The sequence below is a fragment of the Dipodomys ordii genome, unplaced genomic scaffold (genome assembly GCF_000151885.1).
Source record: "Dipodomys ordii isolate 6190 unplaced genomic scaffold, Dord_2.0 Scaffold25, whole genome shotgun sequence".
Taxonomy (NCBI): Eukaryota; Metazoa; Chordata; class Mammalia; order Rodentia; family Heteromyidae; genus Dipodomys; species Dipodomys ordii.
Genome location: NW_012267241.1, coordinates 11,852,889 through 11,880,763, shown reverse-complemented (window position 1 = coordinate 11,880,763; position 27,875 = coordinate 11,852,889). Strand labels below are relative to the sequence as shown.

The 27,875-nt window shown below is 37.6% G+C and overlaps 1 protein-coding gene across 2 annotated transcripts; it reads left to right on the top strand.

Annotated features, from left to right (window-relative positions):
* Positions 1 to 27,875, top strand: Rnf138 (ring finger protein 138, E3 ubiquitin protein ligase). 2 transcript variants are annotated; one of them, XM_013014953.1, is made up of 7 exons: positions 1 to 236; positions 14,896 to 15,061; positions 16,590 to 16,705; positions 18,958 to 19,014; positions 20,755 to 20,863; positions 23,796 to 23,903; positions 25,683 to 27,875. In XM_013014953.1, the coding sequence occupies exons 1-7, from the start codon at positions 127 to 129 to the stop codon at positions 25,749 to 25,751; spliced, it is 735 nt and encodes a 244-aa protein (XP_012870407.1). In that variant the 5' UTR covers positions 1 to 126; the 3' UTR covers positions 25,752 to 27,875. The 2 variants fall into 2 exon arrangements, with proteins under 2 accessions (XP_012870407.1, XP_012870408.1); XM_013014954.1 differs by lacking the exon at positions 23,796 to 23,903.

Below are 27,875 nucleotides of genomic sequence, written 5' to 3'. Positions count from 1 at the left end.
GCTTCCTCACGCGATTCCCTTCCCCCTCAGGGATCGCGCCGGGAGTCGGGCTCGGGGCCGCCGCCGCCTCTGCGGCCTCTGCTGCCACCATCGCCTTATTCCCCCCTCCCCGCCCCATCCCTCGCCATGGCCGAGGACCTCTCCGCGGCTACGACCTACACCGAAGATGATTTCTACTGCCCCGTCTGTCAGGAGGTGCTCAAAACGCCGGTGCGGACCGCGGCCTGTCAGCACGTGTGAGTAGCCGCCCCGAGCGGACGTTTAGGCCCGGACCCGGGTTCGGGCTCCGGCCTGGCGGGAGCCGAGCCCGCCGCGGCCTGCCCCCGAGCGCCGTTCGCCCCGGCTGCCGGTTCCCGGCCCTGAGCCTCTAACCTTCCGGGCCGGCTCGCCGCGCCGGGCGCCCTCAGCCTCAGCCCGGGTCCCCGGATCCCCTCGTGTTCGCAGCCCCCGGGCGGCGGTCAGGCCCGCTCGGCGGCGTCTCGGGGGCCCTCGAGGCCTCAGGGCTCTCTGTCAGGCCCGGGAGGAATCGCAGGGAACGTGGAGCCTTTGTGTTTCCTAGCAACCCAGTGAAGGCTGGGGTGTCGAGTGTCAAACCCGCTGGGCGCCCGCTCCCCCGCTCCGTGATCCGCTGGCTTTAAAGCGCCCCCCCCCTCCCCGCCCTTCACGATCCAGAACGCTGAATTTATCCTCCAGCCCTGCTTCCCAGGCCAGCCCTGCATACATCCGGGCTCGTGTGAAATTCAGTAACACACCAGAATGGTTTAAAACAAGTTTGTTTTGTTTTGTTTTGTTTTTTTAAATTTCCCTACTCATGTGTTAGAACTGACAGCATATCCCCATACTGAAGTGAGAGCTTCCCGTTGCGTTAGTTACACCCTTCTGTTTCTTATTTACTACATCACTACAGAAGTGGAAGTCAGAAGAGGCGTTCTTTTCAGAGGAATGAGCTGAAGATGTACTAACTGGGAGTGGAGGCGGAACCCAAAGGAATTAGAGGAGGTGTCACAGTGCTGCTTCGTTTGGCATATTTACAGCACGAACTTTGATCATATTCTAGACTCCTGGTGTCAGAAAAGCTTGAAGGAAAATTTCTGGATGTGTATAATGCTTTTGACGAACTTGGTTGATGACCAGAGAGTCCCTGGAGAACTTTTCAAGTAAACATACCAATTCCCCAGTCTCCATTTCAATTTTACCAAAGAATTTCAGGCAGGTGGGGCCTGAAAATCTTGAACATACACACACCCCGAGCTTGCAAGTTTTTGTGCTTGGGAACAACCAAAGAGACTTGAACATCGTTCTAGATTTTTTTTCCCTTTCACCTTTTTATTTTTAAGAGTTGGGGTTTTATAACTTTGTAAAGAATACATAGAAGCCAGGCTTGCTGGTGCCCGGTGTATTTCCAGTACTTTGGAAAGTGAGGGAGGATAATCTTGAGTTTGAGGCTAGCTTGGGCTTCATAGTGAGTTCCAGGGACTATTTGGCAAGACTCCCTCCTTAAACGAAACAAAGATACAAAAGTGATAGAATTTTGGGTTCTTAACAATTACCATTACTATAGATGAGCTCTTCTTACTTTTCTCATTTTCTTAGTCTTTTTTTTTTTTCCTTTTTGGTGCTAGTCCAGGGGCTTGAACTAAGGGCCTGGGCAATGTCCCTGTGCTTTTTTTTTTGCCCAAGGTTACCACTTTACTGAGTTACAGCTTCACTTCCAGCTTTTTTGGGTGCATAATTGGAACTAAGAGTTTTATAGACGTTCCTGCCCCAGCTAGCTTCAAACACAATCCTCAGAGGATTGCACCTTCATGAGTACCTAGGATTCCAGGTATGAGCACTAGTGTTGTGTGAGAATATGAGGCTTTTAATAATAGAAACTATGTCAATTTTGTTTTTCTTTGTTTAAAGGAGACAAATTACAGTCTGAAATTCCTATATTATTTATTTCAGCAGATGCAGGTTGTTAGAAAAGTATTTTAAGCTCTCTAGGGTGCAGGTGTACATTTTTGCTTGTAATCTATCAGTATTTATTATCATAACTTTATGTCTTTATTTAAAACATTTGTAAGCTATATTGTAGGCATGACTCAAGTGATAGAGAGCCAACTATGAGTGAAAAGCCCATCAAGTGTGTGAGGCCCTGAATTCAAGTTAAGTACCAACACAGACAGACACAAATTTAAATTCTGTGCTGAGAGTGACTAGAAAGGAAAGAAGAAGAGTTGGCAAGGTGAGAGGAAATTGTAGTAGCTGCCGAGAATATATATACACAGGAGATCTTTTCTGGACAGAATCATCTCAATTGTTCTTTGGGTCATTGACCTCACAGAACTCATTTTAATATTTAGGAGCCCTAGAATTTTCAGGCAGATTGCTCTAATCTACTTTCCTTGTGGTACATTTTGTTTTATTAATGAATTAATTTTTTTGTCAATCCTGGGGCTTGAAACTCTGGGCCTGGGCACTGTCTTTGAGCTTCTTTTGTTCAGGGCTAGCACTCTACCACTTGAGGTACAGTGCCATTTCCAGCTTTTTCTGTTTATGTGGTACTGAGGAATTGAACCCAGGGCTTCATGCATGCTAGGCAAGCATCCTACCACTAAGCCACATTCCTAGATTCTTGTGGTACATTTTAAATTAAGGACTATAATTTAGTTTTTTTATTTCAAGGCTATGAAAAAGAGAGTGGAGATGACTTTTTTTTTTTTTTTCAACTCAGGACTTTCTCAGTGCATTGGGCAGAGAATAATCCTCTACTGTGACTCTATCCAACAGTTCTGGCTGCTGAAAAATAAATTAAAATAGGAAGAGGGAGAAAAATCTTTATTTGGAAGGGATGGTAACAGTAGAATATGATTTTGATTGGTTGGAAGGAGTTTAGTGAGGAAACAGCCAAGGTTCTTAGTATGTCAGGTAAAAGCACTTTACCACTGAATATCTCCCCTTTCTGCAAATAGAATTTTTTATTATTATTTTGCCAGTCCTGGGGCTTGAACTCAAGGCCTGGGCACTGGTCCTGAGCTTCTTTTGCTCAAGGCTAGCAGTCTATCTACTGGAACCACAGTGCTACCTCTAGCTTTTCTTTTCTGTGTATGTAACACTGAGGAATCAAACCCAGGGCTTCATGCATGCTAGGCAAGCACTCTACCACTAAGCCACATTCCCAGCCCTGAATAGAATTATTTTTGTTATATTATTTGCTATGTCATTTATATTTCCTTTTTCACAAAGGAAAGAAAATGTTCCATTAAACAAGTTTATATTTTTGTCATAAAATCAGGTTCCCTTCCTCCCTCCCCTCCCCCAACTTCCCCGGAGCTGTGGATTGATCTTATATATGTACACCGATTTTTTTTTTTTTGTGGTTGGTTGTGGGGCTTGAACTCAGCCTGCGTGCTGCCCCTCAGCTCTTCAGCTCAAGGTGAGTGCTCTACCACTTTGAGCCACAGTGCCACTTGAGATGAGAGTCTCATAGACTTTCCTGCCTGGTCTGGCTTTGAAAGGCAATCCTTGGATCTCAGCCTCCTGAGTAGGATGACAGGTGTGAACCACCAGCACCTGGCTACATCCGAGTTTTGATCATAGAGAGACCATGATAAGGACTTGGGGTCTATTAGAAAATAGAAATAAGTTTTTGTTGTCCTGTCTAATGACAGGTAATGGTCTACCTACTGACTATCCTCAGGAACAAATCCATTATCATTAGGATAACTTTACCAAAATATAAATTCCTATTTAATCCTATTCACTCCTTCAAACAGCAGTTATTAGCTGTTCTGTATTTGGTGTTAAGTATTGGAAACTGTTGATAGTTTAATCATAAGACCTATAAATGAGTGTGATGGATGTGTAAGAGATTTAGATAAAAAATTTATGTCACATCTAAATCAGCTTAGGAGTATATGGATGATATCCTGGGTAAAGTTAAACTTTAAGTCAGAATTTGTATTCTAAGCTTGTTGGGGAATACCCTGAATAGATTTATATCATAATCAGAGCCATGACAATGTATAGAAAATTACTCTGTGTCCTAATTATAAAGTTTTTCTGGAGCCAAAGAATGAGTGTTACTGAGATGGACCATAGAGATCAGCAGGGACTTAATGTGTAATCCAACCAATTTGGATTTTTCCTGAAAGCCATTGAGACAGCTAAATTTTTTGGCTGTAGAGCAGCATGTTTATGACTTGATTTAGAAAGTTTACATTAGTGTCAGGGTTCACTGGGCAGTACTGATGTGTCAGGGAAGAGAATGATTACAACCGGAACTAAGGTAATAATAGTGGGAATAGAGAGAAGACTCCTGATATTTTAAAGACATATAAAATTTGAGGATTCTGCCAGGTGCCAGTGGCTCATGTCTGTAATCCTAGCTACTCAGGAGGCTGAGATCTGAGGATCACGGTTCAAAGCCAGCCTGGGCAGGAAACTCCATGAGACTCTTATCTCCAATAAACCACTAGAAAAAATCTTGCTTTTTCTGAGTAGTTTATTGGAGCTAAGAGTCTCATGGACTTTTCTGCCCCGGCTGGCTTCAATTACAATGACACATTCTCTTTCCCCTCAAAGGGCCCCTGTCAGCTTTATGGATATGTAGTAGTTAAATTGTTCTCAGTAATATTGAGCTTCTATTTTCTACCAATATTATAAATAGTATTGAGTATAGTATTCAACAAACTAGATGAAAGTGGTTTGATCAAGCCGGGTGCTTATGGTTCACACTTGTAATTGGAGCTACTCAGGAGGCTGAGATATGAGGATTGATGTTCAAAGCCAGCCTGGGCAGGAAAGTCTGAGATTCTTTTTTTTTTGGTGGGGGGTCCAGTCATGAGGCCTGAACTCTGGGCCTGGGTGCTGTCCTTCAGCTGTTCAGCTCAAGGCTAGCGCTCTACCACTTGAGCCACAGCGCCACTTCCGGCTTTTTTTCTTTTTGCTTATGTGGTGCTGAGGAATCCAACCCAGGGCCTTATGCATGCAAGGCAAGCGCTCTACCACTGAGCCACCTTCCCAGCCCCAAGTCTGTGAGATTCTTATCTCCACTTAACCCCCAGAAAATCAGAAGTGGCATTGTGGCTGAAAGTGATAAGCGCTAGCCTTGAGTAGAAAAAGCTTAGGGACAGTGCTCAAGCCCTGAGTTCAAGCCCCTTTACAGGAAAAAAAAAAAAGGGATTTGATCAGCCAAGTATGGAATAGTGCACACTGGTACTAAGGCCAGCATTGGGGTGGTTAAGGCAGTGGAATTGTGACTCAAGATCATTCTGGAATAATAGGGAAACTTTGTCTTAAAATAAAATAGAATAAGGGCGGGGGAGGGGGGAAGAAAGCCTTAAATAATTTTTGATGTATCATTGCTTACTAATGTTTAGTTTTATCTTTTGCTGTTAAATATAATGTTGGAGCAACTAAAGTTGTATAGTTGTCCCACCATATCTTCCACAAGTTTCTTTCCAATATTTATAGAAGGAACCTAAAGCTGCATATTGTACCAAATTTTAGTTTCTGGTATAGCTTGTTACATATCAACTGGAACTTTATTGTATGTTCAGTTTTTATTAGCATATATTGGTTGTATAAGAGGATTAAATTGTGACATTGCCATATATTCATATAATGTACCCCAATGGAATTCTCCCCTCATTTTTCTTCTCCTTAAGAAATATCAACAGGTTTCATTGTTGTATATTCATACATGCATATGAAGTCCTTTGACTACCTTCGTCTTCATTAAGCCTTTGCATTTGCTTTCCTTCTACTTTTCTAGTTCCTACTAGAAACTGTTTTACTTTCAAGTTATTCACTTTGTGCATGCATGTATGTGAGTGTATGTGTGTATGTGTATGTGTATATGAATTGTACAAAGTTTTGCTATGATATTTTGCAGGGCATATATTTTAATTGGATTTGCCCCCTCCATTATTCTGTTTTCCTCTGTCCTGCTATCCCCTATCGTTTGACACTATTAACTGAATTTCCTTTTGCCGTCATCATACATATATGCCTTGTATTTTGATATTATTTAACCTCTTTCATTTTCTTTTTGTCGGTCGTGGGGCTTGAACTCTGAGTTATTCAGCTAAAGGCTAGTTAGTGCTCTACTTCTTTTTTTGGGGGGGGGGTCTGGTCGTGGGGCCTGAACTCTGGGCCTGGGTGCTGTCCCTCAGCTCTTCAGCTCAAGGCTAGCACTTTTCCACTTGAGCAAGAGCACCACTTCTGGCTTTTTTTCTCCTGTTTATGTGGTGCTGAGGAATCGAACCCAGGGCCTCATGCATGCAAGGCAAGCGCTTTACCACTGAGCCACCTTCCACCCCTAGTGCTCTACTTCTTGAGCCACAGTGCCACTTCCTGTTTTCTGGTGGTTTATTGGAGATAAGGATCTCATAGACTTTGCTGCCTGGGCTGGCTTTGAACTGTGATCTTCCGGATCTCAGCCTCATGAGTAACTAGGGTTATAAGCATGAGCCATGGACACCTGGCACCTCTTTCATTTTTTCTTCTCCTCTCTTAGTTTCCCTGAGTTACAATTAGGTGAAATATGTTTTTTTGCTTATGCTTTCCATCCACAAATTAAATATCTTTTTAATCTTTTTTATTAGCATAATTTGATTGTACAAAGAAGGTGTGTTGTTATACATCTCCATGTACAGTGTACCCTGATCAACTTATCCATTCCATTGTTCTGTTTTAGCTGGCACCTTTTTTCTTGAACTTAAGTACTTAAGCAGTGTGACTATAACTTTGCAGTCTGAGTTGTAATAGAAAAATTAGCACAGATTTCTTTTTTCCTTCACAATTTCATAGAAAATTTGTTCTTAGTATGCAACTTTTTTTCTTTCCTTAGTAAGATAAGAAGTTTTACCTTCTTCACTTATAGTAAGCACTTCACCATTTCTTTTTGTCTGGTTCAAGTTGCCAGCATCACTAGCCTTACGTTTGGGTGCAATTACAAAGAAAAAGAAAGTTAAAAAAAAATAAAACCACTACTATATGGTAGTAGTCATAACCAAGATGGCAGTTGATTCATGTTCCATTCTGGTCAGTGTGAGATTTCATCATACAATTTAGAATACTGCCATTGGGCTGAGGCTGTATCTCGATGGTATTGCTTGCCTAGCATGTGTGAGGCCCTTTGTTGTTTCCTCAGGATTGCCAAACAAAAAAAAGAAACCCCACAATTTAAATTTATGGATTGCTTTTTCTGGAATTTAATGTTTTCAGAATGTAGTTGGCTGTGGGTCATTGAAGGTGAAGAACCCAAAACTATAGATAAAGGGGAACAACTTGGTATATATCATTTCATATGTGCTTTTCCTGTAAGATAAACTGTGACTAAAATGGGCCCAAAATAGCAGATGCAATGGGGTACTGATGGCTTACATCTATAATTCTAGCTACTAAGGAGGCTGGGATATGAGGGTAGCAGTTTGACGTTAGCCTGGGCAAGAAAGTCCATGAGACTCTATTTCCAATTGATCACCAAAAAGCCAAAAGTTGCTCAAGTGGTAGAGCCCTTCCCTTGAGCACAAAAGCTCAGGCTCAGGGACAGTGTGCCTAGTCCTTGAGTTAAAAGCCTCAAGACCCTTGCACGCGCACATGCGTGCGCACACGCGTGTGCACACACATGGCAGATGGAAGGGAATTTGTCAACTATATCACATAGGAATGATTATAACTCTAGTAAACTGCTTTGTACGTAGGAAATTATTCCTAGTTTTGACTTGAGCAGACTATGTGTTATTTTTTGAGATTTAATCTTTTTTTTTTTTTTTAGGAAAATAAGATTTTGTACTAGAATAAGATAAAATGCTGAGACGGGGGAGTGTAGTTCTGGAGATGGGAGGGCAGGGATGGTAAGGAGGAGGCAACAATGCTTGATAAGAAATGTACTCATTATCTTGCCCGTGTAATTGTAACCCCTCTATACGGTATTTTCACAATAAAAAACTTATTAATTAAAAAAATGCTGAGAATATTGTGATAAGTAGATATGATTTCTGTCTTTCTGGAGCTGGGTATTACATATATATATATACATATGTGTATATATATATATATATGTTTTGTTTTTTTTTTTTGTCGGTCGTGGGGCTTGAACTCTAGGCCTGGGCGCTGTCCCTCAGCTCTTCAGCTCAAGGCGAGCGCTCTACCACTTGAGCTACAGCGCCACTTCCGGTTTTCTGGTGGTTTATTGGAGATAGGAGTCTCACGGTCTTTCCTGCCCGGGCTGGCTTTGAACCACAATCCTCAGATCTCAGCCTCCTGAGTAGCTAGGATTACAGGCGTGAGCCACCAGCACCCGGCTTATATATATGTTTTTTAAACATTTAGAGAGACATAATTACAGACAAAGTTGAGAAGAGGAGAGAAAGGGAAAGAATATGAGAGGAGTACCATCGATGTTGGTAGGTAAGTAGCTAGTCAGGCCATTCTTGAGGAAATTATATTGATTAGATTTAATTGATGTATAGATGTTAATTTTTGTTTTTGTCTTTTTTTTTTTTGTCGGTTGTGGGGCCTGAACTTGTCCCTCAGCTCTTCAGCTCAAGGCTAGCACTCTACCACTTGAGCCATAGCACCACTTCCGGCTTTTTCTGCTTATGTGGCTGAGGAATCGAACCCAAGGCCTCATGCATGCAAGGCAAGCACTCTACCACTGAGCCACCTTCCCAGCCCTTGTCTTTGTTTTTTTGCTGGTCCTGGGGCTTGAACTCAGGGCCTGGGCACTGTCCTTGAGCCTCTCTGTGCTCAAGGCAAGTGCTCTACCATTTGAGCCATAGCCACTTCCAGCATTTTCTGTTTATGTGGTACTGAGGAATCAAACCCAGGGCTTTGTGCATACTAGGCAAGCACTCTACCACCAAGCCACATTCCTAGCCCCAAGATGTTAGTTTAACTCAGGATGTGGGTGCTGTTGTGAGCTTTTTTTGTTCAAAGGCTAGCATTCTACTACTTGAGCTACAGCTCTCCTGGTTTTTGGTGTACAACTCTTGGTTATTAATTGGAGACAAAGAGTGTCACAGACTTTCTTGCGCGTGAATGTGCCAGTCCTAGGGCTTGAACTCAAGCGTGAGTGCTGTCCCTGAGCTTTTGTGCTCAGGGCTAGCACTGTATCACTTGAGCCAGGGCTTTACTTCTTGCTTTTCTGGTGGTTAATTGGAGATGAGAGTCTCATAGACTTTCCTGCCCAGGCTGGCTTTGCACCATGATCCTCAGATCTTTGCCTCCTAAGTAGCTAGGTTTACAGATGGCCAGCTACCAGAGATTGGCTAGATTGAAGTTTTTGCCTGTGGTGTCCGGTCGCTCCAGAATTGCTTATGAAAAAGTATTTCTTCCATTGAATTGCTTTGGTTCCTTTGTTAGTAATTTTTGCTCCTTAAGATATAGTCATATATATATATTTATGTAAATAATCTTAGCTACTCAGTAGGCTAGTTTGGAGGATATGATTCAAGGCCAGCCTGGGCAAAAAGTTTTTGGGACTACATCTCATATAGTAAAAGGCTAGGTATAATGGCCCTCACTTGTTTTTTTCACTTACAAAGAGAGCATAAACAGGATCATGGGCACAAGCATAAATTTGAGGCCGTATTCAAAAAACAATTAAAATTAAGAGGACTGAGGATGTGGCTCAAATTAGATAGAGTACCTGCTTGTCAAGCACAAGGCTTAAGTTCAAACCCCAGAATTTTTTCTTTAATGATATATTCTTGCTCTATAGTCTTTAAAAGTTTATTCTGGCTGGGTGTTGGTGGCTCACGCCTGTAATCCTAGCTATTCAGGAGGCTGAGATTTGAGGATTGTGGTTCAAAGCCAGCCAGGGCAAGAAACTCTGTGAGACTCTTATCTCCTATAAACCACTCAGAAAACCTGAAGTGGTGCTGTGGCTCAAGTGGTAGAGCACCCGCCTTGAGCTGAAGAGCTGAGGGATAGTGCCAGTGTTCAAGCCCCACAACCGACAAAAAAAAAAGTTTATTTTGTTTGGCAAAATCCTGTAGAGCAATCATTTTTAAGGACCTTTTAATTAGTTTTATGTTAATATATTTATTAACTAGAATTGTTTATGTTTACATTTTTCTTTCTTAAACATTTGTACCTTTTTAATAAGTCTTGTTAATTTAAAATCTTCTTACATTGTTTATTCCATTTCCTTTTTTGTTTTCTGTCCTCTCTTCTCTCTTCCTGTCTTCTCTCTCCTCTCCTTTTCTTTTTAAAAATTAAAAAAAATTGTTACTATAAAGGTGATTTACAGTGGCGTTATTGTTACATACGTCAGGAAAGGAGTACATTTCTAACAAGAGGGTGCTCTTGTTGAATGTGCTGAACTACATTTCTTAAGAGTTTCATATGTGAACATTTTCCAGTATATTTTGTATAATAATCACCTTAATAATTTTAATGTAGTATTTGAAGAGTGTATTGTACAGTTTATTTGGCCAGTTTAGATGTATAATTTTGGGGAACTAACAGGATTTTTTTCACCTAAGTTTTTTTAAAATTTATTTTTGCCCTACTGGGGATTAAACTCAGGTCTTTGCACATATTAGACAAGCACTCTACCATGGAGTTACATTTCCTGCTCTTTAACAGATTTTTTTTTTTTTTTTGGTTTTGGGACTTGAACCCTGGGCCTGGGCGCTGTCCCTCAGCTCTTCAGCTCAAGGCGAGCACTCTACCACTTGAGCTACAGCGCCACTTCCAGTTTTCTGGTGGTTTATTGGAGATAGGAGTCTCACGGTCTCTCCTATCTGGGCTGGCTTTGAACCGCCATCCTCAGATCTCAGCCTCCTGAGTAGCTAGGATTACAGGCGTGAGCCACCAGTGCCCGGCTCAGATATTTTGTTATCAAAAGTGATCATTTTGTGGTTTGAACTCTGGGTCAGAGCTATCCCTTAGCCTTTTCTGCTCAAAGCTGTGCTCTACCATGTGAGCCACACCTTCATTTCTGGCTTCTGGATTTTTGCTGATTAATTGGAGATAATAGTCTCACAGGCGTTCCTGGATGGGCTGGCTTCAAACCTGATCCTCAAAATATTAGCCTTCTAGATTATTGGTGTGAGCTACTGGTGCCCAGCTTAAAGTGACTTTTACTTATTATTTTCTTAAAATTTGTATGCTTTTAAATCTTTATTTATTTTATTTTATTTTTACCAGTTTGGGGTTTGAACTCAGGGCCTGGGCACTGTCCCTGAGCTGCTGCTGCTTCTAATTTTTTTTTATTTTTTGTCAGTTGTGGGCCTTGAACTCTGGGTCTGGGCGCTGTCCCTCATCTCTTCGTCTCAAAGTGAGCATTCTACCACTGAGCCATAGCGCCACTTCCGATTTTCTGGTGGTTTACTGGAGATACGAGTCTCACAGACTTCCTGCCCAGGCTGGCTTTGAACCATGACCCTCAGATCTCAACCTCCTGAGTAGCTAGGATTACAGGCGTGATCCCTGAGCTTCTTTTGCTCAAGGCTAGCACTCTACCACTTGAGAAACCACAGTGCTACTTTTGGCTTTTTCTGCTTATGTGATACTGAGGAATTGAACTCAGGGCTTCATGCATGCTAGGCAAGCACTCTACCAGTAAGCTACATTCCCAGCCTAAATCTTTGTTTTTATAGCTATTACCAATATTTTCAAAACAACTTGCACTTATTGGAACGTGGTGGATTTGTGTCTACTTTTAGTGAAAAAAAAACTCAGATAGCATTTGACATGTAAGGCACCAAGGGGAAAAAAAGTTTTGGCACTGAGGTAATTAAGTCAGTGAGCAGTAATTTTCCACTAAATACAATATTTTGCATTTTGGAAAGTATAAACATTTTTTGGGGGGGTCCGGTCGTTGGGCCTAGGCGCTGTCCCTCAGCTCTTCAGCTCAAGGCTAGCACTCTACCACTTGAGCCACAGCGCCACTTCCAGCTTTTTTCTTTTTGCTTATGTGGTGCTGAGGAATCCAACCCAGGGCCTCAGGTGTGCAAGGCAAGCACTCTACCACTTAGCCATCTTCCCAGCCCCAGGAAAATATAAACTTTTAAAAAGTCTTTAAGGCTGGGGATATAGCTCAGTATTGCAGTTCTGGAGTGTGACCCAGTTCTCAGCACTGCAAAAAGAAAAGTAATTTATAATTGTGATATTTAACAATAATAGGCTGGGCATGGTAATGAATCCTGTAATCCCAGCTTCTGAGAAGGCAGAGGAGGAAGGACCAGAGTTAAGACCAGAGTTCCAGGCAAGCCCTGGCAACATTACAGACCAGATCACATATATAAACAGAAAGGCTAGAGGCATGGCTCATGTTGTACCTAGCAAGAGGTCTTGGGTATAGTTTCTAGTACTAGCTGAAAAAAAATTATCATAATATTAATTTGTCATATCCTGTAACTTACAGAATGTTATCTTTTTTGATATAGTTGAATTATTGAAATGCTAGGGGTTGAACTAAGATCCATTGCAAGGCCATTGTTCAATGTTAGGGTTCATTTGAACCTAGGGTTCAATTCTAGGCCAGTATTCTGTCACTGAGCCATCCCCAGTTGAGTTAAGCTTTTTAAAACTTTCTTAGTGATACTCTTAAGATAATTTATGACTATACTAACCAAGAGGATTGTGAAAAACTGTAGCTTATTGTTAAATATTAGCTATGTGTTCCTAGATAAAGCCAAACTTATCTTTAAATTTTAAAAGCAGGTTTACTTGGGCTGCTAAGACTTGATGTATGACTTAAAAGATCTGTTCCATACCGTATCTGTTGCCCTTGATTTTGACTTTTACATGTCTATTCTTAAGTAATGTTTATGAATCCATAAACATTTTTTGAAATTAAAAACCCTATGGACCTTCTAAACAGAACTGTTTGAATAAATTCATATAGCATTAGATATACTTGGAACAATATATACTGTTGCTGGAGTTTTTAAAGTATTGGCTTAGTGAATTGTTTATTATGAATTCAGAATAGTAAGTGCTCTGAATTTTTCTCATGAAAGTTTTGTATGCTTTATAAAAACAACTGTGTGTTGCTTGGAATAATACTTCATAGATTTCATTGCTCAGTATTATTTACAGGACTTCAGTTTTCTTATTGGTCTGAGCACTGTGTAGAGGAATTTTTAGTGATTATATTGTTCATTTTAAAATATTGTTTTGGCCAGGTGGCTCATGCCTGTCATTTTTAGGTACTCAAAGAGGTTGAGCTATGAGGATTACAGTTAGAAACCAGCATACTCAGGAAAGTCTGTGAGATTTTTAACTCCAACTAACCACCATAACCTGGAAGTAGAACTGTGGCAAAAGTAGAGTGTTAGCCATCAGCAAAAAAGCTCAGGGTAATGCCCAGGTTCTGAGTTAAAGCCCCAGGCGCGAGGCATACATAAAAAGCAAAGCAAAACAAAGTACTACATTGTTTTTAAAGGCTAATATGAGTACTATGAGTTAAACTGAAAACTTTTCCACAATGGACTAGACAGCAGGTTCTTTTTTCTTTTTCTTTTTGTCAACAATCATGGGTCTTGAACTCTGGCCCTGGCCACTGTCCCTGAGTTCTTTAGCTCAAGATTAGCACTCTAACACTTTGAGCCACAGCACCACTTCTGGTTTTCTGGTAGTTAATTGGAAATAAAATCTCACAGACTTTCCTCTCTGGGCTGGTTTTGAACTGTGATCCTCAGATCTCAGCCTCCTGAGTAGCTAGGATTACAGGCGTGAGCCAAGGGTGCCAGGCTTGTTTTTATTTGTGATGGTATCTAAAAACAACAACAACAAAACTCACTAAATCCCCACATTGTTTTAAGTTTAATAGCAATTTGTGTTAATGTAAAACATTCGAACTATAGAAAAAGTATAATTTTCCTTTCGTTCCTGTTCTTGTCAGAAATATGCTTTTTTAAGAGGCTGGTTGATATTTTTATCCCCTTTTTGATGAATTTACAAATATACACATACTTTAAAGACTATAAATTAGATAGAGATGTACAGTCTCCTATCTTAGTATAGATCTATTATGTACCTGGTCTTATATAATCTGTATTTTCATATCATTCCAAAGAAAGCTAGTGTAGCATTATCATCATACAACATCTGACTGAAATAGCATTATGAGAGGCATTTCATTTGAATAAAACTGCCAAGTTTTATAGATCCACCAATATAATTTTATAGATAGGAAAATTGACAGAAATGGAGGAAGGAATTAACAGACTCATTATGGGATATTTAGATTTTGAAGGGTGGTGTCTTTTTTTGGGGGGGGGTCTGGTTGTGGGGCCTGAACTCTGGGCCTGGGCGCTGTCCCTAAGCTCTTCACCTCAAGGCTAGCGCTCTACCACTTGAGTCACAGCACCACTTCCGGCTTTTTTCTTTTTGCTTATGTGGTGCTGAGGAATCGAACCCAGGGCCTCTGGCATGCAAGGCAAGTGCTCTACCACTGAGCCACCTTCCCAGCCCAGGGATGGTGTCTTGAACCCAGGGCCTTACACATGCTGGGCAGGAGCTCCACCTATGATCTATACCCTAGACATAATCATGTTTTGTAGAGTAATACCTTGAAACACATCTCAGACAAAACCTCTGCTTTATAAGGGCAGGAGATAGACATTCAATGTCCTTAGGAGTGATGCTTCACATGAATACTAAATGGCAGAGCCAGCCCAAGTTGGTTACATGGTAATACTGAATTTTCCTACTATTTTATTAAAAGTTGTAAAGTGGACTTGCATGTAGTTTTTCTTACTTTTGATGTAGTCTTATTCCTGATGAATTCATTTTTAAAATTTATTTTAAAATAAAATTTAAAAAAGTGCATATGAGTAGCTTGAATTACTTAGCATAAATACATATCCATAGTCACTTGTTTGTGTTTAATTATAGAAATGAAAAGGGTAAATTTTTCTGTAATTAATATGTCACAAATATTTGGTTCAGTTTCTGTAGAAAATGTTTCTTGACTGCAATGAGAGAAAGCGGAATACATTGTCCCCTGTGTCGTGGAAATGTGACTAGAAGAGAAAGAGCATGTCCGGAACGAGCCTTAGATCTTGAAAATATCATGAGGAAGTTTTCTGGTAGCTGCAGATGCTGTGCAAAACAGGTAGAGTAAATGTGACCTAGCTCTTTGAAGGTTCTAAGCTGAAACAATTTAATTTTTTTTTTGGTAAGCTCTGGTTTGAAAAAAAAAAGATGTCATTTTAAAAAAGAAAAAGAAAACGTATATTGAAAACATACTGAAAGATAAAATCTGTAAATTTGCCATAATTCTTAGCATGATATTTTCTTCAAGGTAGTCATTCATATTACTTAGGGAATTAACCAAATGAACATTTACCTCATTTTATGGTTACAGACTCAACTCTTAAGTATTCTTTTGACAATAGCATCATTATTGCAGCTTTATTCGTAGAAATGTTAATAGTTTGGCCAGAAGGATTTATGTAATCAAACAACTCTGTAGCTGTCCACTTACATATTTAAGAAATGACAAAATGTTTCACAAAAGACCAGATGGGAGAATCAGGTGTAGGTAAGTAACTCTAGCTTTTATTCTATTTTGAGGAGTAAACTGGCAAGGCAAATTAGGTTTTGTGTGGATCCATATGTCTGGATTTATTAAAGATCTGTGTATGTGTGCCTGCGTGTGCTCACTCACATGGGCACCAGAACTGGGGCATGAAGTCACTCTTTTTTTGCCTCCCCCCCACCATGGCTGGTGCTCTACTGACCCAGACCTACACTTCTTTTTGCTAGCTAATTGGAGGTAAGAGTCTCTTGGATTTGTCTGCCAGGGCTGTCATTGACACTTAATCCAGAGCTCAGCCTCCTGAATAGGAAGGATGATAGACATAAGCCCCAGGTACCCAGCTTATAGATACTTTTCCTTTCTTTTTCTTTCTTGTGTTGGTTGTGGGGCTTAAACTCTGGGCCTGGGTGCTTGAGCCACACTACCACTTCCATTTTCTGGTGGTTTATTGGAGATGAGTCTCATTCCTGCCTGGGCCGGCTTGGAACTGTGATCCTCAAATCTCAGCCTCCTGAGCAGCTAGAATTATAGGCATGAGCCACCAGTGGCCGGCTTGTAAACACTTCTAATAGCTAGTAGTTATTGAGCAAAACTTGTTGCTATTTTATATTTCATTCATTCAGATCTGCTTTTCTATGTCTTTGAGAAATGTGTTTCATAGGCAGTACAATGAAATGAAACTGGAAAGAAGCTTGAAATATTTTGGCTTTACTCATGAGAAACTGAAAAATATTCCACATATTAACATGAGAACTTAATTTTGTATGTTCCTTTTACCTGCCATGTTAGTTAAAAAAAACACGCAGTAGCATAATGCAATCTCTTAGTCCTTAAAAAATATTAGTAGTAATATTTCAAGTGTGAAATTGTTAATATGTTTTTGCAATGAATTTATGGAAGGTAGATTCTTCTCTACCCTTTGTGTATCTAGTGGACAAAAGTACATTGCCTGTTTTGAGCTCCTACTTACGAATTAAATAATTATTTTCTTTAAAGAAACCTTAAATGAAACATTTAGTTACTTATTTTTATCCTTTGTTGACATTATCTCAAACTTTTTCTATTTTAAATTAAAAACTACATTTTAATCAATAATTTACAGATTAAATTCTATCGAATGAGACATCATTACAAATCTTGTAAGAAATATCAGGATGAATATGGTGTTTCTTCTATCATTCCAAACTTTCAGATTTCTCAAGATTCTGTAGGGAACAGGTAAGCAACATTTATTTCTAAAAGCAACAATTTAATTATTAAAATGAAAATTATGAGTATATGATTTTTTAAATTATGTGTATGACTCTTTGTTTAAAGTAAATGATCCCATCAGAACTATAGTTTTGCTTTCAAATGGCACACAGAAAATTATATATATATCTTGCAGAATAAACTTCATGATGTAGTTAAGCTTACACCATCTAAAATCATTTTAAGAATCTACCTTTGAATATAAATTAGACTTAAGAACTGAAGGCTCTTTTTTATCATTTATTTTGTATATCATTTGAAAACTAGAGGCACAATTCCTTTTAGTGAGGTATTTGAAATAGACTTTTTTTGTGCTAGTCCTGGGGCTTGAATTCAGTGCCTGGGCAATGTCCCTGAGCTTCATTTTATGAACTCAAGCTAGCACTCTGGCCACAGTGTCACTTCCACAGCTTTTTCTGAGTGGACTTTTCCTGGCCCAACTGGCTTCAAACCTTGATCCTGAGATCTTACCTCCTGAGTAACTAGGACTGTAGGCGTGAACCACCAGCACCCAGCTGAAGTAGATTTTTTTAATTGTTAAGAAATAGAGTTCTTTGAAACGTGGTATTAATTGAATCCTTAATTCTATTTTAGTCATAGTTTTTGTTTGTTTGTTTTTTGCCAGTTCCTGGGGCTTGAACTCAGGGTCTGGGCATTGTCTCTGAGCTTCATTTTTGTTCAAGGCTAGTACTCTACCACTTGAGAGCCACAGCACCACTTCTGGCTTTTTTTTGCTTATGTGGTTTTGAAGACTACAAACCAGAGCCTCATGCATACTAGGCAAACACTTTACCACTAAGCCACATTCCCTGTCATTTATTCTTTGTTTTTGAAAATTTGGTTTTGACCTGATTTATATCTTATCACAGATTTATGTATATTAAATATGTAAGGTATCACAGATTTATGTATATAAAATATGCAAGGGGAAGTATATTTTGTCCAGAATAGCCAATATACATATATGTGACTTTAAAAAGTGACAAAATAAATATCCAGCTACCCACTAAAATAGATAAAGAAATAGGAGTCCCGGAAATCCTGTACATTTGAACCTTAAACTCACATAAACACTTTTCTCTCACTAGCATAATTATTCTCCTATTCTTTATACATTATCATCCATGCATGTACTCCTTAATAATTCATTAGTAGGACTGTGCACAACTGTTTGAAGCAAGGCAATTTTGCTACTATTATAGAAGCTCCTATGAAACAATATATTAAGCAGAGTCAGTAAAGTTTTATTTAAGTCACTTTTCATTACACAAGTGCTAATTTCAGTAATTTAACCACCCTCTTTAACACTCTATATTAATCTTCTTGCATTAAGTCAATTGAAACTTTTTTTGTCAGTTGTGGGGCTTGAACTCTGGGCCTGGGCGCTGTCCCTGAACTCTTCAGCTCAAGGCTAGTGCTTTGCCACTTGAGCCATAGCACCACTCCTGGTTTTCTGTTCGATTATTGGTGATAAAAGTCTCACAGACTTTCCTGCTGAGGTTGGCTTTGAACCATGATCCTCAGAACACAGCCTCCTGAGTAGCTAGGATTACAAGGCATGAGCCACCAGTACCCAGCTCAATTGAAACTTTTTTGGTGCAGTAATTTTTCTTGTTGCCTGATGTGCAAAAATCTTTGAGATTCTCAGTATACTTGACTTATTGTTATAAGACTGAAGTTTTTCCTTCAGTTTACTCTTGTTATTCCTTCACTTCAATTCACTCTTGTTATTCCTTCACCTCTATAGCCTCTTTCCTCATTACCCCAAGCCATAATTATTTAGCTCCTGGGCTTTTTCTTCTCTTTTAAAGACTCAGACCAAGTGTTAGTTACTCTGACCCCTAGAAATATACTTTTTACCCTAGTTAGACCCATAAACTTCATAGTTTGTTTTTTGGTATATCACCTAATCTAGAATGGCCTTCTTAGTCTCTTTTAAGTAGCTAATAGGCGTAATAGGAGTAATAGGAGCCATCAGCACCCAGCTAACTACATTCTTTAAAAGACATGAATATGAAACAATAAGCAGTCATATCTTAATATGTTTGAAAAGTACTTAATGCTGTGATTATTTCATAGTTCAAATATACTTGAAGTTCAGACTTTTAAAATAAATTAGACAGTCTTCATCACTAACAGTTCAAGTTAATGATCTTTAATGCACTTTTAATGCACTTTAGTATTTGGGATATTAACATTGTTTCTTTGTGCCTCTTAAGTAACAGGAGTGAAACATCCACCTCTGATAACACAGAAACTTATCAAGAGAATTCAAGGTAAGCTTTTGAAAACAACCATTTTAGTAAATAAATATTATAGTATCAAATAATAATAGACACATTTTTCCTTTGTGGTCCTAGAGATTAAATCCGGGGCATTGTGCATGCTAGGCAGGTAGGCTCTTTACCACTGGTTCCCAATAAGGATGATTTTTTTTCCCTTTGTAACTGTATTTTGTTTGGAGAAAGTTTGTGTATTATATGCTTATGTGATCCTCTTTCCTCAGCATCTCAAGTGCTGGGACTATATGTATGTATACTACAATGCCTGGACCAGTGGAAGCCTTTAAAAAGTTTTATAATTTTTTTTAAATGCTTTTTTTATTGTAAAGATACTCTACAGGGGGTTACAGTTACATTAGTAAGGCAATGAGTACATTTCCTGTTGAGCATTGTTACCCCCCTCTAGTTATATAATTTTTTATTCTTATTATTTAAGTAGTTGTACAAAGATTTCAGTTTAACATGCTATTAACACAAAACAAGCTTTAAGGTCCTATATCCAAGGTTTCCACACTTTGGTGCACTTACAGGATATTTAGGGGTGTGTGTGTGTGTGTGTGTGCCACTATTGGACCTTGAATTCAGAGGCTTCCTGCTCTCTCTCAGCTTGTTTTGCTCAAAGCTGGTACTCTTCTGCTTGAGTATTTTGGTGCACTTACAGGATATTTAGGTGTGTGTGTGTGTGTGTGTGTGTGCCAGTGTGTGTGCCTGTGTGTGTGTGCGTGTATGTGTGTGTGTGTGTGTGTGTGTGCCAGTATTGGACCTTGAATTCAGAGGCTTCCTGCTCTCTCTCAGCTTGTTTTGCTCAAAGCTGGTACTCTTCTGCTTGAGTTACACCTCCACTTCCAGTTTTTTGGTGGTTAATTGAAGATATAGAGTCTCTTAGTATTTGTCTGCCTAGGCAGGCTTCAAACTACAATTTTCAGATCTCCGCCTTTCTGAATAGCTAGGATTACAGTTGTGTTCTACTGAAGACCCAGATGGATATTTAGAATTGTGAAGGAGCACATAGTAACCTATTTTCCTCTGAGGTGAATGATTATAAATAAGTTTGGACTTTTTACTTAAAAGCAGCTAGAGCTTTTCTTTGCTTTTGGTTTTGTTTTTCTGTTTTTACTGTTTGTTTTTGTGGAGATTGAAATTGTTCAGATAGGGTCTCAATATGTAGTCCACATTGGCCTTTATTCCTTCTGACTCTGACTACCAAGTACTAGAATTATAGAGGCATATTTCCATGTTCAGCCTATTTTTTGTTTTGGGCTGGGCAAGTTCTGTGAGAAAACTGAACTGAAGCACTAATACTGTAAACTGAGGTTGTTACCTGTTAGATGGTTTGCTGAAAACATTTTCAAATGAGAGACTCCTTTAATAGTCTACCAGAATTTTTAAAAAACAAACCAACAGTGATCGTTCAAAAAATACGAGAGCAGCTGGGTGCTGGTGGCTCACGCCTGTAATTCTAGCTACTCAGGAGGTTGAGATCTGAGAATTGCAGTTCAAAGCCAGCCCTGGCAGGAAAATCTGTGATACTCTTATCTCTAATAAACCACCAGAAAACCAGAAGTGGCTCTGTGGCTCACGTGGTAGAGTGCTGGCCTTGAGCTGAAAAGCTCAGGGACAGTACCTAGCCCTAGAGTTCAAGCCCCATGACTGACCAAAAAAAAAAGAAAGAGAGCATAATTTTTATGTTAATTATTTTGAATTAAGTATTCTTCATTTAAAATTTCTTTGTAGTTCTGGGCATCCTACCTTTAAGTGTCCCTTGTGTCAAGAGTCAAATTTTACAAGACAGCGTTTACTGGATCACTGTAACAGTAACCACCTATTTCAGATAGTTCCTGTGGTAAGTACATGTGTTTAGGACAGACTTCTATTTAAGCATATTTATTTCACTACAACACACACACACACACACACACACACACACACACACGGGAAGGATGTTCATTTAAATTGGGATGGGGCATTATGAGTTGCTTTTCTGTCAACAAATGATGACTATGAAGTGAAATTTTAGTAATGTCTGCCATGAAAAAGAAGAAGCTTTGTGAGGTAATGTAGAATAGTCTAGAATAAAGCCATGAAAGATGAATGGGTGACTGGTTATTGAGCAGTGGTATAAGTTAATTCTGTTGGATCCTTTCAGTTTTTTGCTATATATGATAGAGACAACTGTATCCAATCAGGAGGATATGATGCAAGTGAAAAATAATCATAAATAAAAATAAAGCAAGTAGTCATTTTTAATTGTGTCCTTGCAGAATCTTTTGTATGATGCATAAAGTTGAAAGAGTCATACTTTCTCTTTGATGCATATATACTTTTGTATGTATTAATATGGTACTGAAGCTCAAACTAGGCAAGTGATCTACCACTGATCTATATCCCCAGACCAATACACATCTTTCAGATGACATTTTGAGGGTGAGTTATAACATGATAAGGTCTTTTTGATGAATGACAAAGAGTTCCAACATTGTGTTAGTAGTCCTAGAAGAGTTTATTTTGAATACAAGTCTCACAGATAAGTTTTATATATATATATATATATATATATCTTTCCAAAATAGCCAGATTTGGCATACACCTACAATCTTAACACTTGGGAGGAAGGGGCAAGAGAATTGTGAATTCACCCTGGGCTATGCAGTGAGACTGTCTCAAAAAAAGGAAAAAGAAAAAACAGGGATGGAGATATAATTCAGTGACAGAGAGCTTGCCTAGCAAATACAAGGCCCTAAGGTCCTGGGTTTAATTCCCAGCACTACCCCAGAAAAATAAAAGAAGAAAAAAAATCCCTTAACTCTGGGAGGCATGCCATTCCTTTTGCCTGCTAGAAGGGAAAGGATTGGTTTCCTTTATACAAATAGAGTATCCCAGGTGTTGGTGCCTCTTGCCTATAGTCCAACTATTTAGAAGGCTGAGATCTGGGAAGAAAAATTGTCAGTGGTATCTTTGATTAACCAGCAAAAAAGCCAGACTCAAAACATGGCTCAAGTATAGAATACCAGCTTTATGAAGGCTGAGTGAGAGCTCAAGACTCTGTGTTCAAGCCCTGGTACTGGCAAAAAAACCCCAAACAGTGCTAAGTAAGATTCCAGGAAACTTCTCATATTTAAGAGATTTTACTTTGTTTTTTTTTAAATTGGATTAAGAATTCATTTGTAAAATATTCAATATATCATTATTTTAGTTCAGTTACTATATTATTATAATTATTATAACTGGACTACAGTCCAGTTATTATAATTCCTTAAATATCATTTCAGTATGTCATCCATATCTTCTTTTTAATTTTTGAGATAGGGTCTTACTTTGTTGTCCAGGCTGGCTTGGAATTCTATATATTCTAATCTGCCTTCAACTTATCATTTTGCCTCCCAAGTGTTGGTATTACAGCTATATACCAGTGCACTCAGCTCTCCTCTCCACTATTTAAGATGTACTTCATTTAAAACTTGAAGGACACAAGTTAAACTTTATAATTTATTTCCCTTTTACCTGGAAATGAAGCTAATATTATATAGATCAAACATGATTATATACTTTTTTATATTATAGGCAGTTAATGACAATTGTTCTTACAATTGATGTTATGTGGAGTTTCTGCTCATATCCAAGTTATCCTTTATTATATATTAGCATAATTTATCTAAAGCAATTTGGTTAGAAAGTGATGTAGTCATGAAATTTGGCTTATAGAAATGATTTTTACATGTGAGCATACCTCAGACATAGTGTAAATTTGATTTCAGACCATTGCAATAAAGCAAATATTACAATGTGAGACACATAGCATTTTTATTTCCCAGTTCATACAAAAGTTATGTTTATATTTCATTGTACAATAGTACTATGTCTAAAAATTACATTCAGTGAATTTTTTTTGCTAAAAATGTTAGCTAAGATATGGAACCAACCCAGATGCCCCTCAGTAGATGAGTGGATCAAGAAAATGTGGTATATATACACAATGGAATTCTATGCCTCCATCAGAAAGAATGACATTGCCCCATTTGTTAGGAAATGGAAAGACTTGGAAAAAATTATATTAAGTGAAGTAAGCCAGGCCCAAAGAAACATAGGTCCCATGGCTTCCCTTATTTGCAATAACTAGTATATGTCTGAGACAAGCAGAAATGGTCAGATAAGTTGATGTTAGGCGAAATGAACCCAAAATAAGGACTCAAATCATTTTTCTTTCTTGCTATTGTTTCTAACATATTTCGTAAGATGATTTCTTTGTTCCTTTGTATGTCCCTCCCCCCATGGTATAACTCCTGTTTTCACTGTATTTGATGTTGGTATAATTTGTGGTGGGGAAGGGAAAAAAACAAATTGTCTAAATAGGGATACAAAGTGGACCCATTGCACTAATGAGATGAACAAGATGTTATGTTAAAAAACGAACTTTACAACTTTGGTGCGGGGAATGGGTGGGGGGATGGGAAGGGGAAACAAAGGAGGAGGCAACAATGCTTGATAAGAAATGTACTCATTACCTTGCTCATGTAATTGTAACCCCTCTGTACAGTATTTTCACGATAAAAAATAAAATAAAAATGTTAATGATAATTTGAGTACTTAGAAAAATGGTGCTAATAGACTTACTTGAACAGGGTTACTACAAATCTTCAAAATGCAATAAAGCAAAGAACAACAGAGATATTCCTGGTGTTTTTAATAACATAAGTTTGTGTTTTAATACTCTCAATAATTATACAGTGTTTGATTATTCTCATTGTTTTTTATTTAAAACAATCTGTTTCCCATAGACATGTCCTATCTGTGTATCTCTTCCTTGGGGAGATCCTAGCCAGATTACTAGAAATTTTGTTAGTCATCTAAATCAAAGACATCAGTTTGACTATGGAGAATTTGTGGTAAGTGAATTCTTGAAAATTAAGAAAATACTATTTTCATGTTCAAGTTAAACTAATTTTGTAATCTAGATTTGAGTTTTGAGACAAGCTTTTTATATCATAGTGGTTGGATGTAGAGCAAGTTCTTGGGTGTTTAGTAGTAATATTGGTGAACTTTATTTTGTTTCACTTAAGTTTATTAAATTTTTTTATTACTAAGTAGTTGTACAAAGAGGTTTCAATTCCATGAATCGGGTTATGAGTATACTTAGTCTTAATCAGTATGAAACCTTTTTATCACTTCCTTCCATTTCCTCTTCTCCCATCCTTACCCTCATGGTAAACTTTATTTTATAGACCATGGTCAGAGTTGATTTATGTTGAGAGTTAATAAAGGGGTAAAGCCCCAGATTAATAAAATGATGATTTCTATTAGACTATCTAGAATTAAGGAATTATTAAACCTACTTAAAAGTAAAATAGTAACAACATATATACCTTCAGGTATTTGGTATTTTTTTTCTAGAGAAGACTTAATAAATTACCTATTAAATGAGGATAGTAGGAGATAGATAGTAGGAGATACATTTCTTTTTAATAAAGGAACTTTATTAAATCAGACAAAGCCAGGTTGTGAATGAGGGAAGTTAACAGTATGTAAAAAAGGTTCAATCAAAGCAAAAATGACATCAGTTTCTACTTCTTGAATGTGTCCTAGTAACTCTATTTTTAGAAAGCTAGACAATGATATTTTATTAATTTTTAAATTTCATTTTATTCAATTTTTGTTAACTCATACCTTATTTAATTGAGTAGTTCTTCCAGGCTTTGCTTGTAATCCTAACACTAGGTAGGCTGAGGCAGGAGGATCGTGAATTGGAGGCTGGGGGTATGGGAAGAGGAGACAATAAAAAACAGAAAGGAAAATAGATAGAAACCTTGCTTGAAAGAAAAAAAAACATCCTGACAAAGGCTGGCTGATACTTGTTTTCCTAGTTGAGGTAATCACAGGTTTACAGGTTTATACAATTCCCACAATAGCATGAATAAAATTTATATTTTTCTCTGCTTTCAGATGTTGAAATTATATTATTCTTGATACATTTTAAAGTTTTTTTTTGCAATTTGCACATCTATTTCAAATCAATTTAAATGTATATGAGATTCATGTGTATTTCAGTAATTTTATATAATAACTATAGATTCTTACTACATTTTCATTATATAAGAAGAATCTGGAAGGTTATTTTTGGAAAAATGGAAATACATTTTGTCAGGTAATTTTGATCTGTCAGATTGTTTTATCTTGCCATAGAAAACTAATTTTAATCATTCAGAGTTGTCAATTGAAAGCCTTAATATATTTTAAAGCAAATCTATTGGTCATAAAACTTAGAGTAAATAGTATGGTTTTTTGTTTTTGTTTTTGTTTTTTTTTTGGTCGGTTATGGAGCTTGAATTCTGGGCCTGGGCTCTGTCCCTCAGCTCTTCAGCTCAAGGTTAGCATTCTACCACTTGAGTCACAGCATCACTTCTAGTTTTCTGGTGGTTACGGAGATAAGAGTATCACAGACTGCTGCCTGGGCTGGCTTTGAACTGTGATCCTCCGATCTCAGCCTTCTGAGTAGCTAGGATTATAGGCGTGAGCCACTGGCTCCTGTCTTGATCTTATGTTTTAAAGGATACTCTATATTATACATAAACTCTCCTGATAATATATATCATGATATATGATGTGTTGGGCAAAATATATTAATAGTGAACTATTTCCTTGTTGACATGTTATTTCTTTTTTAAAAGAATCTTCAGCTAGATGAGGAAACCCAGTATCAAACTGCTGTGGAAGAATCTTTTCAAGTAAACATCTGAAATCTATAGACATCTCTGCATCTTTGTACCTGCAAGTGCCATCTTTAAGGGGAAAACTACATGAAGTCAACATTTCAGTAACTTGATGTGTATATTAATAAAGTAATTCAGTCTATTGTTTCAGTTTTTAATTGAAAAAAATGGCCACCTTAAAACTTCATCTTCTTGACAAGAAACAAAAGTTAAAGATAACTTAGAAGTATAAAAAGGATTATATTTCACTAATGTGAAAAGGGAATCCCTGTTTTATGTTTTTTTTATATTATATATTCTAGAACTTTTTATTATGTTGCTTTTAAATTTTGGTGCAGTTCTTCCTATTTACTATTTTGTATATGCAGTAGTAGATTCTAAAATTTGTGATTGCTATAAACCTAACAAACCTGAGCCAGTCGTCAGAGTTGCAGAATGGAAACTTGAAGCGTTAAGTAAATTAATCCAAAGGAAATTTTTAAAAATGCAGATTCTAGCTGAAGAATTCAAATATAAACAAATTGTATTTATATAGCACTTAGTTATTTTTGAAGGCTAGTGATATTTCTCCCAATTTTATCTCTGAGAGCTCATTGTAAGGCTATTTTCTTTTTGTTATAGATGGAAATATGAAGAGAAAATTTTCTTTCATGCACAGTTGAAATATCAGTCTCATGTGACAAGATATACTAAGCTATGTAATTTTTGGCCTCAGACCTTTCAATAGTCATTATTCTCATTAGCTAAAATTAAACTTACTAGAAACAAAATTGTTGATACTGTATTCTGCAAATAAACTTAAGTTTAATACACACACATGTAACTTTGCATGCAGTTTTTCAGGTTGTATACAGAATTTTTATTAAGGCTTTTAAAATGGACTAACAGTATAGGTTTGAAGTATTTATCTGATTTGATTAAATTTTGTATGTCACCAAATTTTTAAAAAACTAAGATTTTGAGTGGTATAGTTGGCTGCTATTACATCTTAAAAATTAAGTTTACACACAAAAGTACTTGCTTATCTATGGTGCTCATTTGTTACTCTCAAAAATAATGTGTGACTGATGTAGTGAGATAGATTTTGCCAGCCACTGTTTCACTACTTTAAGGTCAAAACTAGGTTTGTTCTTAGTATTCAGTAACAGGAATTATAATGTATCTTGTAGGTGGGTCAAATCACAGGATAAAAGATGAAGAATGGTTTTGCAGACATTCCATGTTAATATACAATGTTTATGCTTTCTTTAAACACAAAATCTCCAAAGTAGTTTGCTGCTAATATATACATATATTGTATAAAAAGGTATATTTTGGTTTCCTTAAAACCCTTGTTGACTTTTCTACGGTGAACATTTTTTTACTTGATTTAATAAAAATGTTAATTTTGGAAGTGGAGTTTTGTAAAAATGCTTTTAGTCAAACAGTTATGACTTTATTTATAGATTGTAATACAGTCACACACAAAAAGCCATACATCTTACTGCCTTTGTTCTGCATTCTAAGAATGGAGTTCATTGTGTGGCTCAGCATTTTCTCTGTGTTACATGATTGTAACTTTAAAAATGGTTGTATAATGAACTCTTTTTCAAAAGAGACTTCTGACATAGTTTTTTCCAGTTCAAAGCAATAATTTTAGTAGATTCTTTCAACATTTATAATGTGTTGAGTATGTCAATTTAAATCATTCTGGGCTTTGCAAACTTCTTAAAAGGAAAATTGTAGTAGAGATCACCTTGTGTTTTGAAGTTTTGTGGATAACAAATATTAGTAGACTTTTTTGTGTGTCTTACATAGATGTTTTTCATAAGGAAAATAGTGACTTTTTCCCTACTTTTCTCTGGGACCACCTCAGTATGGAAATAATTGTTAAAAAAAAAAACTCCCCTTTTTATGTCAGTGGATTGGGAACAGGGACAGGCTTTGCAGTTTTAATTCATGGACATTAAATTCATGGAAAAAAAGTCCTTATTTTAATATTGCCAATAGCTGAGTCAGGATAAAGGAGGAAAGCTGTATTAGTACTCTGATAGCTAAATTTCATAATATCGTTTAGAAAGCTATTCTCTCAACAAATTACAGTTTATGTTGTTAAAGAGTCTTATTTGAGATGTATTGCCTTATTTTTCAATTAAAAGTGGTTTTCTCCTA

Excerpts from the sequence above, each read along its gene's own strand:
- Rnf138 (XM_013014953.1), top strand. The coding sequence starts at position 127 with ATGGCCGAGGACCTCTCCGCGGCTACGACCTACACCGAAGATGATTTC. Across the intron at positions 15,062-16,589 it reads GCAGATGCTGTGCAAAACAG|ATTAAATTCTATCGAATGAG; the intron begins GTAGAGTAAATG and ends AATAATTTACAG. Across the intron at positions 20,864-23,795 it reads TATTTCAGATAGTTCCTGTG|ACATGTCCTATCTGTGTATC; the intron begins GTAAGTACATGT and ends TGTTTCCCATAG.